The sequence below is a fragment of the Megascapheus bottae genome, chromosome 17 (genome assembly GCF_031878675.1).
Source record: "Megascapheus bottae isolate mThoBot1 chromosome 17, mThoBot2.hap1, whole genome shotgun sequence".
Classification (NCBI taxonomy): Eukaryota; Metazoa; Chordata; class Mammalia; order Rodentia; family Geomyidae; genus Megascapheus; species Megascapheus bottae.
Genome location: NC_143525.1, coordinates 45615813 through 45633436, shown reverse-complemented (window position 1 = coordinate 45633436; position 17624 = coordinate 45615813). Strand labels below are relative to the sequence as shown.

At 49.8% G+C, this 17624-nt stretch overlaps 1 protein-coding gene across 5 annotated transcripts in view; it reads left to right on the top strand.

Annotated features, from left to right (window-relative positions):
• Positions 1 to 9607: 9607 nt before the first annotated feature.
• The window catches only part of Hnf1b (HNF1 homeobox B), a 57277-nt gene continuing 49260 nt past the window's right edge, over positions 9608 to 17624 (top strand). For all 5 annotated transcript variants that reach the window (XM_090351227.1, XM_090351226.1, XM_090351225.1 and 2 more), the window contains exons 1-2: positions 9608 to 10221; positions 14922 to 15121. In XM_090351227.1, coding sequence (XP_090207353.1) covers positions 9878 to 10221; positions 14922 to 15121 — 544 coding nt within the window. In that variant the 5' untranslated portion in view covers positions 9608 to 9877. The remainder of the gene's footprint in view (positions 10222 to 14921; positions 15122 to 17624) is intronic.

Below are 17624 nucleotides of genomic sequence, written 5' to 3'. Positions count from 1 at the left end.
GTTTTTTTTGTATTCTTCGATTTCTTTGACATTGAAGTGGTGTGTGTGTGTGTGTGTGTGTGTGTCCGCACACGTGCGCACACACATGTGCATGCACAAGTAGTATGATTTGCATTCAGGGATTCTCTTGGCTTTTTCTGTTCAATGTTGGCACTCTACCATTTGAGCCACACCTCTGCTCCTAGCAATTCTTTTTGCTGACTAATTGGAGATAAGGGTCTCACAGATTTGTCTGCTCAGGCTGGCTTTGAACTGGGATCCTCAAATCTCAACCTCCTAATTAGTTAGGATTACAGGGGTAAGCCACTGGTACCCAGTCTTGCCCTGCTCTGCTCTGCTCTGCTCTGCACTGCTCTGCACTGCACTGCACTGCTCTGCTCTGCACTGCTCTGCTCTGCTCTGCACTGCTCTGCACTGCTCTGCTCTGCTCTGCACTGCTCTGCACTGCTCTGCTCTGCTCTCCTCTGCACTGCTCTGCTCTGCACTGCTCTGCTCTGCTCTGCACTGCTCTGCACTGCTCTGCTCTGCTCTCCTCTGCACTGCTCTGCTCTCCTCTGCACTGCTCTCCTCTGCACTGCTCTGCTCTGCTCTGCAATGCTCTGCTCTGCACTGCTCTGCTCTGCACTGCTCTGCTCTGCTCTGCAATGCTCTGCTCTGCACTGCTCTGCTCTGCTCTGCACTGCTCTGCTCTCCTCTGCACTGCTCTGCACTGCACTGCTCTGCACTGCTCTGCTCTCCTCTGCACTGCTCTGCACTGCTCTGCACTGCACTGCTCTGCACTGCTCTGCACTGCTCTGCTCTGCTCTCCTCTGCACTGCTCTGCACTGCTCTGCACTGCTCTGCTCTGCTCTGCTCTGCACTGCTCTGCTCTGCTCTCCTCTGCACTGCTCTGCACTGCTCTGCACTGCTCTGCTCTGCTCTGCTCTCCTCTGCACTGCTCTCCTCTGCACTGCTCTGCACTGCTCTGCTCTGCACTGCTCTGCTCTGCTCTGCACTGCTCTGCACTGCTCTGCTCTGCTCTGCTCTCCTCTGCACTGCTCTGCTCTGCACTGCTCTGCACTGCTCTGCTCTGCTCTGCACTGCTCTGCTCTGCTCTGCACTGCTCTGCTCTGCACTGCTCTGCTCTCCTCTGCTCTGCTCTGCACTGCTCTGCACTGCTCTGCTCTGCACTGCTCTGCTCTGCACTGCTCTGCTCTGCACTGCTCTGCACTGCTCTGCTCTGCTCTGCTCTCCTCTGCACTGCTCTGCTCTGCACTGCTCTGCTCTGCACTGCTCTGCTCTGCACTGCTCTGCACTGCTCTGCTCTGCTCTGAACTGCTCTGCTCTGCTGGTCTCGGCCTGGCTCTGTCCTGGGAAGGACCTGGTTGATTTTCTGCTCCTTGCAGAAGATGGGAAATTAATGAGGCATTTGGGACAGTGATGGGAGAGTCTGATCCTCCATCACTCCCAACACCACTGCCAAGTAGGGCCACGTGGAAGGGCACTAGCTGAACAGGGAGAGACGTGGACCAGAAAGCAATATCGCCTTCATTCGCCTGTGGTTCCAAATGTGTAGAAAGAGGCCAAGGTCCAGGCTATAGACTGTGACAGAACATTCCTAAGACACCAAGGGGTCTGAGCAAAGGCCAGATCTAAAGCAGCCACCTGCTTCCGTCCAGAGGCCTCTGGGGACATGTTTCCTGTCCTCTTGTGTCTCTTCCTATCCTTCCCTATCTCTTTCCTTCCTATCTTTCATTGCTCCTGTTTTCCTTTCTTCTTGCCCTTATTTTTCTTTCTTCATCTTTTAAAAGAAAAAGATTATTTATCTCATCTCTTTCCCCCCTCATTATCCTCTTCCTATTTCCTTTGTGTTTCTCTTGTTCCCTATAAATGTCCTCTTATTTTCCCCAAATCTTAATATTGCCAGGCCCCAGTGGCTTATGCCCACCATCCTAGCCACTCAGGAGGCTGAGGTCTGAGGACCACAGTTTGAGGCAAGCCTGGAAAGAAAAGTTTGTGAGACTCTTATTTCCAAGTAACCACCAAGAAGCTGGAAGTAGAGTTATGATTCACACGTTAGAGCATCCGTCTTGAGCAAAAAAGGTCAGGGACAGCGTCCAAACCCTGAGTGCAAGCCTCAGTATCAGGACACAAACACACACACACACACACAATCTTCACAAGTAGTTATCTCGTAACTTCTATCCAGGTTTCTGCTTGTGTAAAAATAAAATGAAATGTAGAAGTTTTGTATTTGAGAACAGGGCTCCCCAAGTTTGAGTGGACTAGATGCTTTGTGGAAGGCATGGGAGAAAGTCCAAGTTCATTTTGCACTAATACTTTTCACATTTCTGTTAGGTTGTTGTGTTTGTCAGTCATGGGGCTCAAACTCAGGGCTTGGGCACTGTCCCTGGGCTCTTTTGCTCAAGGCTAGCCCTTTACCAGTTTGGGCTACAGCTCTATTTTCCGGTGGTTAATTGGACTTTGCTGCTTAGGCTGGTTTTGAACCATAATCCTCAGATCGCAGCCTCTTGAGTAGCTAGGACTGCAAGTGTGAGCCACCAGCACCCAGCTTCTGTTAGTTTTATATATAGGTATACCTGTGCAGTGGTACCTGTCATAAGTAATTCACACACACAATGAGAATGGGATGCTTAAGCTTCTTCTATAATTATAATTTTAGGGCTGGGGATATGGCTTAGTTGTAGAGTGCTTGCCCTGGGTTCGATTCCTCAGTACCACATAAAACAGACAAAGCTGGAAGTAGCACTATGGCTCAAGTGGTAGAGTGCTAGCCTTGAGCTAAAGAAGCTTAGGGACAGTACCCAGGCCCTGAATTCAAACCCCAGGACTGGTAAAAAAATATATATATATATTATTTTATTGTTATTATTAAGGTGTTCTACAGAAGCATTACCATTTCATGAGTCAAGTAAGGATTCATTTCTTTTTGGACAATGTCACTTCTTTCTTTGCTTTCCTTCATAGTTTTAAGCTACTTTAAAAAATAATAATAATACTTATTCTGCTAATGTACCTTATTCAGCTATTTCTTTCAAAAGTGCAGAAGGCTGGCCAGGAGTTTGACCTAGTGGTAGAGTGCTTGCCTAGCAGGCACCAAAGACCTGGGTTCGATTCCTCAGTACCACATATACATAGAAAAAGCCAGAAATGGTGCTGTGGCCCAAGTGGTAGAGCTCTAGTCTTGAGAAAACCCAAGGACAGTGCTTAGGCCCTGAGTTCAAGCTCAGGACTGGCCAAAAAAAAAGTGCAGAAGGCTCCCTCGTGGGTTTCCACCAAAGGATCCACCAGGTCACTGCCACCTTGGGCAGTGTCTGTCATCACAGCTCTGAATTGTTGGGCACTGTGGATGTCCATCTTCTAATGGTCATTCATGTGTTAACTCAGTTACTCTTGGCAGCCTCCCCTGTTAGATGGTCTTTTCTCTAACGCCATTTTAAAGATAGCCACACTGGGGCCCAGAGAGGTTTAATTTCCCTCGCTGAAACTGGAACTCCAAATCTTGGCATCTAGGCAGGTGTTCTACCACAAGACGCACACCTCCAGAAAGCCCAGCATGTTGACTCCAGGATCAGGAAAAGCCAGAGAGCATTTATCCAATTTGATCATCTCAGTTTTGGAAAGTGGAGCTAAAGAGGGTACGGATAAGTAAGATAACTGTGTAAATCCTAGCACAGAGATGTAGGTCTCTAATACACATCACCAGTATAGTAAGTATTGGAGTGTGTGTGTGTGCGCGCATGTGCATGTATGTGTGCTGGTACTGGGGCTTAAACTCAGGACCTAGGTGCTGTCCCTGAGCTTTGTCTCTCAAGGCTAGGACTCTTCCACTTGAACCATCGCTCCATTTTGGTAGCTAACTGGGGATAAAAATTTCATAGACTTTTCTGCTCCGGTTGGCTTTGAACTGCAGGTATCCGATTTCAGCCTCCTGACTGGCTTGGACAACAGGCATGAGTACAGCACCCAACAAGAAGAAGAAGATTTCCGTCACTCCAGCATGTGCCATCAGGAGCGGACTCAGAGCGTCTTCTTGTGTCTTGCACAGAGGACTCGTTCCTGCTTCTGGGTTACACGTTGTGGTTGTTTCATACACACATGGTGTTAGATACAGAAGGCAAGTCAGGAGGGGATGATTCCAAGGAAATTTAGTAAAGATTTAAATTGCTTTTTTTTTCTCTGCGCTCTTTATCATTTATTACCTATCCATTTGTGAACAGCCTACTGTGTGTCAAGTGAACTATTCACTGCACATGTACAAGTGCCCACTGCGTGCTGGTTCCACTGCCAGTTTTGCTTCTCGTGCGTGTTGCAGCAGGAAAAAGGGAGAACCATTCTGGAGTGAAGGCTCTCCATGCCAGATGTAGTATTTATTAGTTTAATATCAGACTAGCTCACTGGTTTTTAATTTAATCTTTTACAAGCTACTGGGAATAACACCCTATTTCTAAAAATGACCCGGCACGGAAGGATGTGGGGTTGTTGAAGCAAAAGGAGAGACATCTCATAGCAGCATGTTTGGGCAATGAAAGCTTTGAACTGGAAGGGATTTCTGGAAATGAAGCTGATGGTGGGGTTTGGTAGATTCCTTTGAGAACCTCCCCACAGGCTATACATCTAGTGAACACTTGGTGGTGTTTGTGAGTTTACCCCACACGTTGTGCCTTTAGAAGGGAGGGAGGGTGGCGGCCTTGGGAGAGAGCCTCAGGCTAGGTGCCATGGTAGAGCAAGCACTTGGTTTGTGCCCTGCTTTTGCTGGCCCCATGCAGTGTTTCTCTTCATTTAACTCATCCACAATTTCCCTTGTTATTGACACTTACATATGATCACAATATGAAGACTGAAGAAAATAATTTGCCCAATGTCATATTCTCTATAGTCCCAGGAAACAACTAAATCTCAAAGCTAGGATTCCCTTAGTTATGTCTCCTCCCATTTGAAGGATTTACTTACCCACCCCCCAAAAAGGGAAGAAATGAAGTAAGTAAGACAACTTTTAAGGTCCCTTTTATGTCAATAGATTTCAATGTGTATAAATGTTCATCCAGGGGTTGACAAACTAGGGCCCAGAGACAAAATCCAGCTAGCCAGACGTTTAAATAAAGTTTTATTTAAACACAGTCACACACACTCATTTTTTTAATAGTCTATAAGAGCAGAGTTGACAGAGTTGAGTAGTTGCAACAGAAACTTTATGACCCATAAAATATTTACTATTTAGTCCTTTATGGAAAAACTTATTGAGTCCTGGAAAACACTAGATTTTTTTTCATGATAATGGGTTATATGTTGATTGAGCGCCACGCATTAAAGGTAAGAAGGTAAGGGGATATGAGGACGTAAGGAGATAACTTCCACTGCTGACATTTTATATTTTGGAATTGCGTTTAAATTATTTTTACTAAGTTATAACTTACATGAAGTCATAGGTACAAATCAAGGGGCAAAATGCACATGACCTGCATATACAACCTAATGATATATCTGCCATGTTAATCAAAACATAGAACCTTCTAGCCATCCAGAAACTTCTATTTTTTTTTTTGCCAGTCCTGGGCTTGAGCTCAGGGCCTGAGCACTGTCCTTGGACTTTCTCAAGGCTAGAGCTCTACCACTTGAGCCTCAGCACCACTTCCGGCTTTTTTCTATGTATGTGGTACCGAGGAATCGAACCCGGGTCTTCATGCATGCTAGGCAAGCACTTTAACCACTAGGCCAAACTCCCAACCCCAAGAGACTTCTATTGCTGTGGATTCATTTTTCTAGTTTCTAACTTCATGCAAATGGAACCACATAGTATATGTTCCTTTGTAGGTGTAGCTTGTCAGATTTTCCTTATAGGAAGGTGGGGGGGGGAGACTTTGACAGTACCATAAAGATAATCACTTGACCATTTATTGAAAAAAGAAAGAATTTGTTGAGCCTCTCTCCTGTATCTATACCTCTCCAGGCAGCAGAGAGATAGACATGAGATAGTCTCTGCCCCTCATGGCGTTTACTGACTGTGGTGTATTTTTTTTCCTGGCCAGCCAAAAAGTCTCCGGAACTCCACTCTACATAAATCTGGCCTGAGTCCTTGCCCAAATTACTGGATAGAATTTAAGTCCTTTTAGGAATTTCAAATCATAGAAAAGCTGGGAAACTCTGGAGTAGGTGAAGAGTTGCCCAGAAAGGAGTGATATGGCTAGATCTAGAAGCCTAGGATCCTGAGCCTGAAGTCTAGAATGGTCTCTAGGCTGGAACAACAATAAGGCTCCAACAATAAGGTCTCTAATCTCCTTCAAACTGGGTCAGGTTTGTATTTATGGGTTTCCTCTGGAGCTTATTTAATTCTGAGGCTTTCTAGACATTCCACCAAATAAATGGGGAAACCCTGGATTGTACAGCAGAAGAGACTGGAAAGATCAAGGTCCCTTTTCTGAAAGCAAGGACGGGTAATCAAAGAGACTGGGTGGGGAGCTAACCAAATATTACTTCCACTGCCCAGTTACAGAAGAGATGAGTTATATGAAGTCACCAACATGGTGTTTAGAAAACCAGATTTCAATTTATTTTACACCAGGAACTGCATCTCCATCAAAATCCCATAGGATCAGAACTCTAAATGTAATTATTTGAGTGGTCGAGCCCAGTGGTTGCTTTTAATTCAGTAACATATGAATAAGCTTAGACTATAAGGGGTTAATTGCCCTGTTTCTTGGCATGATTATCTCATGGTGTGCTTCCTTTGCCTAAATATGTAAGAGCTTGCTGAAATCCAGGAAACAGCGTTTGCTAAGTTATTTCATTCTCATAAAAATACCTTATGCTTTTTGTACCTTTAGCTGTTTCCTTTTGTTCTTCCTACTCCTCTCAGATACTTTCTTTCAGCAGCTCATCTCCCAAAACCCTGTCTCAGGGTCCTGGTCGTTCACTCTGGAGCCCCAACCTCAGCCCTCCTATTAATTTACTCCTTAGATTCTCAACATCTCACTTTCCAATTTATCCATCACCATTTTATCCTATGTGAAGCAGAAGCCACGATTACGTGGATCATACTAAGTCTTCCTCACTTGAGGGCAAGATTTTATGAAAGATTTCATGGAGGAGTCTCTGCTTGTCTACTGACATTTAAAAAAAAAATTCCATAGCGGGCTGGGAGTTTGGCATAGTGGTAGAGTGCTTGCCTAGCATGAACGAAGTCCCGGGTTCAATTCCTTGGTACCACATACATAGAAAAAAGCTGGAAGTGGTGCTGTGGCTCCAGTGGTAGAGCACTAGCCTTGAGAAAGCCCAAGGATAGTGCTCAGGCCCTGAGTTCAAGCCCTATGACTGGCAAAAAAAAAAATTTCCATAGGAAGGGATAGGTATTTGTGATGTGGTAAACACCTATATTGTACCAATTGGCAAAGCCAAAGTAAATCTGGATGAGAGTGTTTAGGAAGTTGCTGAATATGATGTATATATATATATAGATAGATAGATAGATATAGATGCAGATAACACGGGAGACATATCTGAACACTTACATGGAGTTTATTTTGTAAATTCAGTGTGCCTTTCCTAGGGTTGAGGGAAGAATGAGTTTGCTGACATCTGAATTTTGAGAGAGAAGGAAGCTCAGAACTACAAATCAAAACTTTGCTATCGAAAGGGGAGTGATGGCTGGCTTTCTAATAGGTTTCCCCAGCACCACACAGAAAGTGATTCTCATTATACTTGATACTAGCAATCCCAGAACAAGAGACAGTAAAAGAGGTGGTTCTTCCTGGACATTTATTCTGAATGCTTCATTATCCTGCTTGAGGGGAGATGAGGAGGCAGAGAAAACTTTTCCAACCAGGCCCAACTACAACAGGTCACAATGAACTAGAAAGGCAAAGGTAAAATGAAGGTCCTAAATACTTAATGAACTTACTTAGGGAAAGAACAAAGATGGGTGAACTTTCTGAAGCCTGAAAGAAAGAGCCAATCTTCTTTCTCCTGGCTCCCTACCCAGGAAGCCTGGGTTTCCTTTGCTGTATGTTTCAAAGAGACATCCTCACAGTCTTAGCAGCCTGTCTGAGATCAATTACACAGTCATCCTTCATACATCTTCGATGTCTGGGCCTGTCCCTAGCCAGACACTTCTCCATGCTGAAATCTCTTGATCCCTAAACTCAACTCCAGCTTCTTCCTTTCAACGGTGGGAAAAGGTGTTTATAGGTGCTCTTTTGCAATTCTGTTGATTTTGACTTCTAGTGTCTACTATCCTTCCACCCTAGCAGATGATTTTACTATTGGGGACCTAGCTGGCTAGATTTTATTACTAGAAACAAACTGGCCTCCTGTCTAATAACATTAGAGCAAGTCTTTGCAAAGGTGGTCTTAACTCTATCCAACCCTCCCCCTCTTCTCCAAAACCTAGGAACAGTAACCATTGAGTCCTTTTTCCCAGATGAGGAAACAGGCTTGAGGGTGGAAGGGGTATCGCTGAGCCTGGAGTTACAGGCAGGTAGGTGTAAGATGGCCTCTTTTCCTGTACTATCATACTACCTCTTCTCAGGTCCAAGTGCCCTGATGTCCCTTCCCCTCAGGGCCCCTGGGGAGATGTGGCCGAAACTCCTACAGTGCTGAAAGGCCCAGGGCTTCCTTCCAGGCCAGGCCTGAGTGGAAAAAACCCATCTTTCCTGCCGTGGCTTGGTCAGCTCCTTCTCCATTTGGCACAAGGCTCGGGCCACCGGGGCAGTGACCTTGCCTTTGCAGAGCGCATCTGTGGCTGCAGGCACCGCCGGCGATCTGGAACTCCGAACAAGCCAGAAAGGGGAACAAGCGGCTCCGGGCCCGCCCCACCCCCTCCCCAATCCACAGGCCAAGCTCTGCTCTCTGATCCGTGAGAGTCCCCCCAGGGTCCAAGTTTTGCCTCCAAAGCCAGGGCCCTTCGATCTTCTGGGCCGACCCAGGTCGAGCTGTGCCGCGGCCTGGCCAGGCTGGGAGCTCCGCTCTGGGCGGCTGCTCCCCCCGGCCTTGAATCAGCCCCTGCCCGCTTCCAAGTCTCCTCGGGCCTCCCGCGCCTGGCCTGCGCCTGGCCTGCGCCCTCCGGGCCTGCCACCCTGCACATCCAATGGGCCAGGCCCAGCGGGCCTGGTGCAAACACCTTGGGATCCCATCGCCCCACCCTCACGGGCCTCAGGCCGCCCGGGGCTCCAGGCCCCATTCCCAAAGGGCCCGCTTCTCTTCCACCCCCTGCTCTTGCCCTCCAGGCTGACCACCTCCCAGGCCACTCTAGAGGCAGTCCTGATCCTTCTCATGCTGTCTTCCAAGAGCACCCCCCCCCCATGCTCTCCAGCTCTCACCTGAACCCCGGAAGCGCGCGGTTTCGTCTTCTTTTTATTTATTTATTTATTTCTATTTTTTGGGGGGAGGGGAGGAGATCAAAGCCGAACCGGTAGCCAGTGGAAAAGCCCCCCTGGTCCGGGCCACACGAGTCCAAAGGTCGGCTGGAGTCCGGCCGCCGAGCGGGGCCGGCGCGGCGGGAGCGCGCGGGCGGCCGGCCGGGTCCCCGGCTCCCCGGCACTGCCCCGGGGCCGGCCCTCTCCCGGGGTTTTCCCCCTCCCCACCACCATTTGCATCGGGCGGGCGGCCGGGTCCTCCCCGCTCATTTGCATATCTTATATGGCCTAATGGTGGCGGTCATGGCAAGTTAGAAGTTTTCTGGCTCCTCTCGGAGGAGACTCCCGGACCCACGGGAGTAACAGGTGTTTGGAGGTTGAAGGGTGGAGGGGTTCCAGGACTCGGGGGTTCCCTCGTGAGCTCCCCTCCACCCTGCTCTCCCACACCTCACCGACACCCACCCACCCCACCTCTCGTCCCCCTTCCCCCCTCCATTATTATTATTCCCCCCCCTTGTCCTTGGAAAATGGTGTCCAAGCTCACGTCGCTCCAGCAAGAACTCCTGAGCGCCCTGCTAAGCTCCGGGGTCACCAAGGAGGTGCTGGTCCAGGCCTTGGAAGAATTGCTGCCATCCCCGAACTTCGGGGTGAAACTAGAGACGCTGCCCCTCTCCCCCGGCAGCGGGGCGGACTCGGACACCAAGCCGGTCTTCCACACCCTCACCAACGGCCACGCCAAAGGCCGCCTGTCCGGGGACGAGGGCTCGGAGGACGGCGACGACTATGACACCCCCCCCATCCTCAAGGAACTGCAGGCGCTCAACACCGAGGAGGCGGCCGAGCAGCGCGCCGAGGTGGACCGGATGCTCAGGTAGGCCGGCGGGCGGCGGGCGGCGGGGGCGCCCGGAAGACCCCCCGGGCCTTGGGCTCCAACACCCCCCGCGCTGCCCATTTCTCTCCCCTCAAATAATAAAATAAAAATAAAGCCCGATTCGCACCACGGAAGTCCCCCGAGCGGGCTGGGCTTCTCCCCGGACTAGATCCTTCGGAGCCCCCGCGCCCCTGCGCCAGGGGGCCCTGAACCAGGCCCGGGAGCCGAGGCCCTGCGTGCTCCTCCGCGGCCCGTGGGGCTGCAGCTCGGCCGGGAGTAGGGGGGTTGGTGCGGAGCCTCGGGGCCCAGAGGTTCGCCCAGGTGATCAAAGGGGTGAGTGGGGGGTGAGACCGCTGTGACGACGCCCCCTGAAGGGCCGTGGCGCGTGCCTCGCCGCCCCGCCGCCCCGTCGTCGCCGCGGTGGCGCGGGGAGCCCAGGCCGGCCCTCGGGGCCCGGCCCCCGGGGAGCCGCGGGAGGCGGCCGCGGCGGCCTGCAAGGCCCACGCGCGGTGGGTTGCGGGTGGGCAGGGGCTCCCACCCGCTGCGCCCCGGCGAGGTTCGGCCGGATCTCCCACGCCCCAGACCCGTCTAGATTTCTTTGCAAACGGAGGAATAACGTGTGCCCCGCCGGGGTCGCAGTGGACCCGCGCGGGCCGGGGGAGACGTTCCGGAGCTCGGGCGAGCGGGGTGGGCTGGGCACACGTGGCCGAGACCCCAGCCGCGGGGGAGGGGTGGTCTTCATTGGAGAAGGGGGGGAGGGAGTTGTACAACTTTTACCCCGAGCCCGTTCGGAGAATTCGGGCCGCCTGGCGCGGCCGCCTCTCCCCGGGCCCCGCTCGGGTCTCCGGGTCCTCCGGAGAGCGGCACCCGCGTTGACAGCTAGTTACTGATTACCCCCGAGCCCGGCGGGTCCCAGACCTCCCCGGGCCGCCGGGCCTCGGGGGGGAGCCAGGCGGACCCGGAGCGCCCCGCCTGCCGTCCCGAGGTCTCCCCGGCCAGGCTCGCCGCGTCTCCCGTGACTTCCCAGCCCCGCGGAGCCACTGCTTGTGGGTCGTGGTTGATTCGTGGTGTTTTGGTTTGGAGATGACCTTGCCTTTGAAGTTGCGTCCCGGGGACCTACCTGGCGGCCTACCCTCTTGCTAAGACAATCGGCATGATTTCTAGGGCTCCACCCCCCCCCCCAAAAAAAAAGAAAGAATGTCTCGCTACACAGTGCTTAGGTGCGCGCTTCCTTCCTGGCCGTTTTCCCCGCCGTGGCATGACTTCGGTCGGTCGGGCTGGAGTTGGGGAGGGGAAGGTGTGTCTGGCAGGGGCGGAGGGGGGGCGGTGGTTGGAGCTCCTTGCAGCGGCGGGGGCGCCGGGGAGGCCTAGATGGTGACGGGGGTCGGAGTGGAGAATTCACCGGGCTCCACCGCGGGCCTAGGCCCTTCCGCCGGCGGGAAGGCCGGGAGAGCCCGGGCGCCCCTCTCCGCACCCGGCCCCGCGCCCGGTCGGACGCGCTGGAGATGGAACAGCAACTGCAAGCACGTGGAGTCGGGGTGTTATTAATTTATTCCTATAAATCATCAACAGAAAGATACACAAAGAGCCGTGATTAGGTTGAAAAGAGAGGCGGGTTATTCATTGGTCAAGTTGTAAATGCGGCTTAGAAAAAGGGAAGGGAAGTGAAGACGCCGATGGGGGGGCGGGGTGCTGCTCGCCGGGCACACTCCTCACCCACCCCCACCCCGCGGCGGAGCGCCCCAGCTTCCCCGATCCCCCGGAGTCCCGGCCTGCCTCCGCGCCCCAGCCCGCGGCGCGCTCCCGGGGCCCCCCGGCCCCCGGCAGGCCCAGCCGGCCCCGAGCCAGGCCCGCCCCGGGGTCTGCGGCACAAGACGGTCCCTGAGGCTTCAGTCCGCCCCCTTCTCCCCCACGCGGGGGCCGCCTTCCTTCCATCCCCCGCTCCCCGACTCCCGGAGTGTCGGACTTTATTAAAAGTAATTTTTCACGAAATCGCGAACGGTTCCCAGGTCCCTCACGGCCGCGTCGGCTCCAGAGGGCCAGGCACCCCTTCCCCTCCCGCCCCACACTCCTCCCCGACGGCAGAGCCGAGCGAGCGGGGCGCGGGGAGGGTGGGGGGCACCGCGCGCTGGCGGCCGCGCTTCCCGCGCCCCGGAGGAGGAAGGCCGGGGAGATGGGACGCCCCCCGGTCCCGCGGGGACCCCCACGGGGACCCGGCGTGAGCTCTGACCGCGGGCAGCCCGGTCGTGGCGTGCGGACGCGGGGGCCGCCGGCTCGGGGCGTTTGACACCTGCGCTCGCCCGGAACCCCGCGGCCCCGCGCGGCGCGGGCTCGGCGCACTCCCCGGGGCGGGCGGGGAGCACCTGGGTGGCCGCGGGACACGCAACGGAAACGCCCCGAGGCGCCGGCGGCTCCGGGGCAGCGCGGGGAGGCTGGGGTGGGACGGGTAGGAAAGGAGTGACTGCGCCATCTTACTCCACGGCCGAGTCCTTTCCACCCCGAGCGGCCAGGGTTTCGTTGGTGTTTGTTTCTTAGGGTTTTTTGTTTTGTTTTATTTACTTATTTTGTTTGTTTTGCCTTCTGAGGTTTTGTGAGCTCTTTTATTTTGTTATTGTTGCGCATTTCTGCACCATCTAGAGTGTGGAGAGAATTCACTCCTGCCGCGAAACACCTTCAATATTTGATATATTCTGTTTCGCGCGCAGAGTGACCCCAGGTAAAGAATTCAAACAAAAGAAAAAGAGCCAAAGAATCGATGAAAGCCATACGGGTTTGTAACTTTCAAAAATCCGAACACTAATTCTTCCCCCCACCTCCCAACTTTTGAAGCTATTGTTTATACCTGGTAGAAGTATTTTTCCATCCCAAGAAGGATCTGTGGAAATATTTGCAGAAATAAGCTTTTAAATGATCTCTGTCTGTTTACACAGGCATGTCTAAAATGTTTATTACTTTATTTTTCTCTTGCTCAAGGTGAATTTTCCATGTTTGGAACTGCAAGTCATTGCTTCTGGTTTTGTTTTGTTTTTTTTTTGTTCATATAGTTACTTCAAGAACTAAGTTGTATTACTTAGAAGTATTTTTTATAAATACTGAATACTGAAGAAATTTGTTGTTAACATATATAATTTGAAAAGTTTACAATGCCCAAAAATTCTTTCAAAGCCTGGTTCCTCACAACTATAATATCAAAGGGCTTGCTTTTAAAAATCACCTATTCAGATATATCGTTGCTAATTTGCTTGCTGAAGATTTTTAATACATAAACAAAATTAATTTTATTTGACATACAGGCACCATTTATAAATAAATGTTTACTACCATACTGTGTCTTTTTTGGCCTCTGCTTTTACACCCGTGTTTATTGTTTCATCTGAAACTAATTTTCCCTTTTTTTATCCATGTTACATTAAAGTGTGTGTGTGTGTGTGTGTGTGTGTGTGTGAACATTCAGCCAAGTAATTTTTTGTAAGTCATATAGCTGAATTAAATCAATAATATATGCGAATAGTTTGCTTTTCTAGTACTTTTGTTCTAAAATATACACTATTTTCTTAATTTAAGTTATGTCTCCCATTTTAAGTCACCTAATCAGGGGGCAAAAAAAGACTTTAGACAAACTGAAGATATTTTTAAGTCAGCGAACCTCAAAGACACTACTATATACAAGTTTCCTACGTACCTGTGTTTAAAAGACATGGAAAGTGCTCGTCCCAAACTTGAAATCTATGAGGAACATCACCTTCCTGACGCCCTAGCCCTATCAGAGGAGTTTCCTTGTGTTGGGTTGGTTAATGTCTTATTCTGAAATTGAAATTACTCGTCCTCATTAGATTTTCTTTAGGAGGCAAAGCTGTCCATATTTTTTTTCTTTGTAAATACAGTGTGATTCCTCAAAGCCAGAGAGGAGGGGCTACTATGTTTGTGAACACTTTAAGGCTCTGGAAACCATTTAATATTTGGCTAAGCTAGCTAGTAGCTAGCTTCTTAAGAGATGGACACATATTAAGTACCTTGTTACCCCTATTTGATAAGAGACTGGGCCAGCCTTTCAGAAGGAATATAATGTGGGGAAGGTTTGAGCAGATGAGACCGCCATCACTGAAGTTTCGTTGTACCCCCCCCAAGCTCCTTCAGTGGTACTCTTTCCTTTGAAGTATATGGAATCAGGAAAGGGAAAGAAAGCAAATTAAAGCATGAGTTTTTTGTTCTGATTAATGAGAGTGAGTGCTGGTATTCTTGCCTCATTCCTCAAAATGAGCTTTTCCGGAAACCCTGCTCATCTCAGAAGAGAAGGTGTGTTCCATATAAGGGCCTCTTCTATTGTGTGTGTGTGTGTGTGTGTGTGTGTGTGTGTGTGTGTGTGTGTGTGTGTGTGTGTTGGGACTTGAACTCGGGGCCTAGGCGCTAGTGCTCTAGCACTCTAGTGGTTAATTGGAGAGGAGATAAGAGTCTCATAGACTTTACTACTTGGGCTGGCTTTGACCAAGATTCTCAAATCTCAGACTCCTGATTAGCTAGGCTGATAAGTGTTCACACTTACCACCAGTAGATGGCTCCATGTTGGCCTTATACCTCTCCTAGGGGGAAAAATATGTGAAGATCACTTTTGATAGTGAGGGTAGGCAGAACCCCTCCCATGCAAACCTTTCTCCTTGGGCATCTCTACCAACACCCTAACCATCTGCTTATCTGTCTAGTGAGGACCCTTGGAGGGCTGCCAAAATGATCAAAGGCTACATGCAGCAACACAACATCCCCCAGAGGGAGGTGGTGGACGTCACAGGCTTGAATCAGTCACATCTCTCCCAGCATCTCAACAAAGGCACCCCCATGAAAACCCAGAAGAGAGCGGCCCTGTACACCTGGTATGTCCGAAAGCAACGGGAGATCCTGCGACGTAAGTGCTTTAGCCCTGCTTCTGCCTTAGTCTGGAGGGCTTTTGCTCTCACTCTGACCCCTGTGGGCTGCCTCAGTTTCCTCTCCATCAAGAAGGTCTTCAGGAGCCCTTGGCAAATCCGAGGTGACAGGTGGCCTTCGTAGATGTTCCTGGTGCATTGGCTTGTGTTGTTTTCTTTTCTCCTAGTCCCTTGTTATATCTAGCCAGTTGCTTTGTCAAGCTCTTTGGCAACTACAGCATAACTTGAAAGTGTTTGGTCTTTTACGTTTTTTTCCAACGTTTTTTTATTTGAACCTTAGGTAGATGATGGAATGGAATACCTTCCTTGAAGTGAGCAAAGCGTGTCCCTTTGACATATGACCACAAATTAGTCTAAAAAAAAGTCATTTCAGCTGGACACTGATGGCTCACATCTGTCATGCTAGTTCCTTAGGATTCTGAGATCTGAAAAATCACAGTTTAAAGCCAGCCCGAGTAGAAAAGTCCATGGTTCTCTTATGTCCAATTAACCATCAAAAAAGCCAAAAGTGGAATTGCGGCTCAAGTGATAGAGCTCTAACCTTGAGCATAAAATCTCATGGACAATATCTAGGCCCTAAGTTCAAGTCCTAGGGCTGGAACAGAGAGAGGGGGTAAGGGGGAAAGGGAGAGGGAGAGGAAAGGAGAGAGAGAGAGAGAGAGAGAGAGAGAGAGAGGGAGACGGAGAGGGAGAGGGAGAGGGAGAGAGGGAGAGAGGGAGAGAGGGAGAGGCTTTTCAAAGCAGTCAGTAATATCAGTCACTGCTACTCTTATTTTCTCCCCTGTGGGAGAAAAACGTTATTTAAATGGTGAAGAGGTTTGAATAATCAGAACCTGAAGCTGTTCTTTGGAAGGGAAGGGATGGGAGTGAGTCCTGAAGCAATTTAAAATTCTGACTTACCCTTACCAAAGTTAGTGGGACTGGGGACTTGGGCTGGTGACCCTGTCTGTGGGAGAAGCAGCTTCTAGCTGAGTCAGGTGAGACACAGTGAGAGTGTTAGTTAACCTCGGAACACCTGGCCCATCAATTCTCTTGTCATTCCCACTCTCATTCCAAAGCTTTCTCTCATCCAGAGTCCTTTCACCTTGTAACACTGAGAGATTTTTGTTTGGAATGATAACGGTAGGAAGAGTAGATTTTCAATTTTTAAAAAAATTATCCTTTAACTTTATTATTGAATTTTGATCTAGACATTTCCCTAGAAAAAAAATTTTGTAGGAGCATATATATTATTATTCTCTGAGCCATAAGTTTCTCTTTCTTAGTCATGCTATTCATTTCTGGCACTTTCTGGGTAGGATTTTTTTCCTACCTCTCACTAGACAGTCACACTGCTTTGAAGTGATTGGATTTATTGTCACAGTGTCTGGGGGCTGGAGAGAAGGTTTGGGGTATGCTTCTTGTCCTGTGTGTGCACTGGAAGCATGGCACAGAGAGACTGGGTAAAGTCAAGTCAGAATTGTTTTCTACGTAGGGAAAGAGACCCTTTCGAATTAGGGCTGACCTCCAAGCATAGTGACTTGCTCTTTAAGGGCTTGTGTTCCTGACATGAAGCAGCACTCAGGTCCTGCAACGCTGGGACCAGGGGCGAAGGGAGTGGGTACTATCTCCCAAGCCTGAGGAACTCCTGGGACCCAGCCAGCCACAGCCCAGGCTGTGCAGACTTCTGTTCACCCAGCCTTCTCTCAGAAGAACAAGGCAGCACAAGTCCCAGGGCACTTTCCAACGTGGATGACAGAGTCCGGAAGGGACATTTTTGTTATCATTATTATTATTTTTACAGACACATAGATAAAGCTTAAGAAACTTTCCTTCTATCAATGCCATATGTACACCTATTCTCTACCAAGCAGGATGCTAGGCTGTGATAAACACCAGTCTTTTTCTCCAGAGACTGCACCAACATTTACTCAGTGAGGGAGTTGAGATGTTTGAATAAATAGTGACAGCCACTTTCCGAGAGCTGTTAGAAAGGTATGCACAAGGGGCAAGAGAGAATTGCTAAATCACCTGGAGATCTCCTGGAAGGCTTCCGAGGAGATGTGACATTTGAACCAAGTCTTACAGGATGAAGGCAAAACAGGCAGCATGGAAAAACAATTGAGGGAGATGAATAAAAGAAGGACATAAGGGGAAGAGGATCAGTGGAAAGAAAAAGAGATGAGGGGAATAAAAATAAGGTGATATATGACTACATATTGTCCCCCCCCCAAAAAAAACCTAAAAATGGATAGATAGTGGCATTCACGGACCTATTTACATACAGAATCTCTTTGTCCAAGCTCTCTCCCAAGCCTGTGAAATGACTGCCAAGGCCAACTGCTCCGAGGTGATTTTTTTTTTTTTAAACAGGCAATGAACATTGCCTGCCCCTCTTCTACTCCTAATTAATCCTAAAGGAAGTGGAGAGGAGTTGTGGCTGGAAGATTGATCTGGTGTTGGGAGGGATTAAGGGCTAAGCTGCTAAGGTCTGTAGACTGTCAG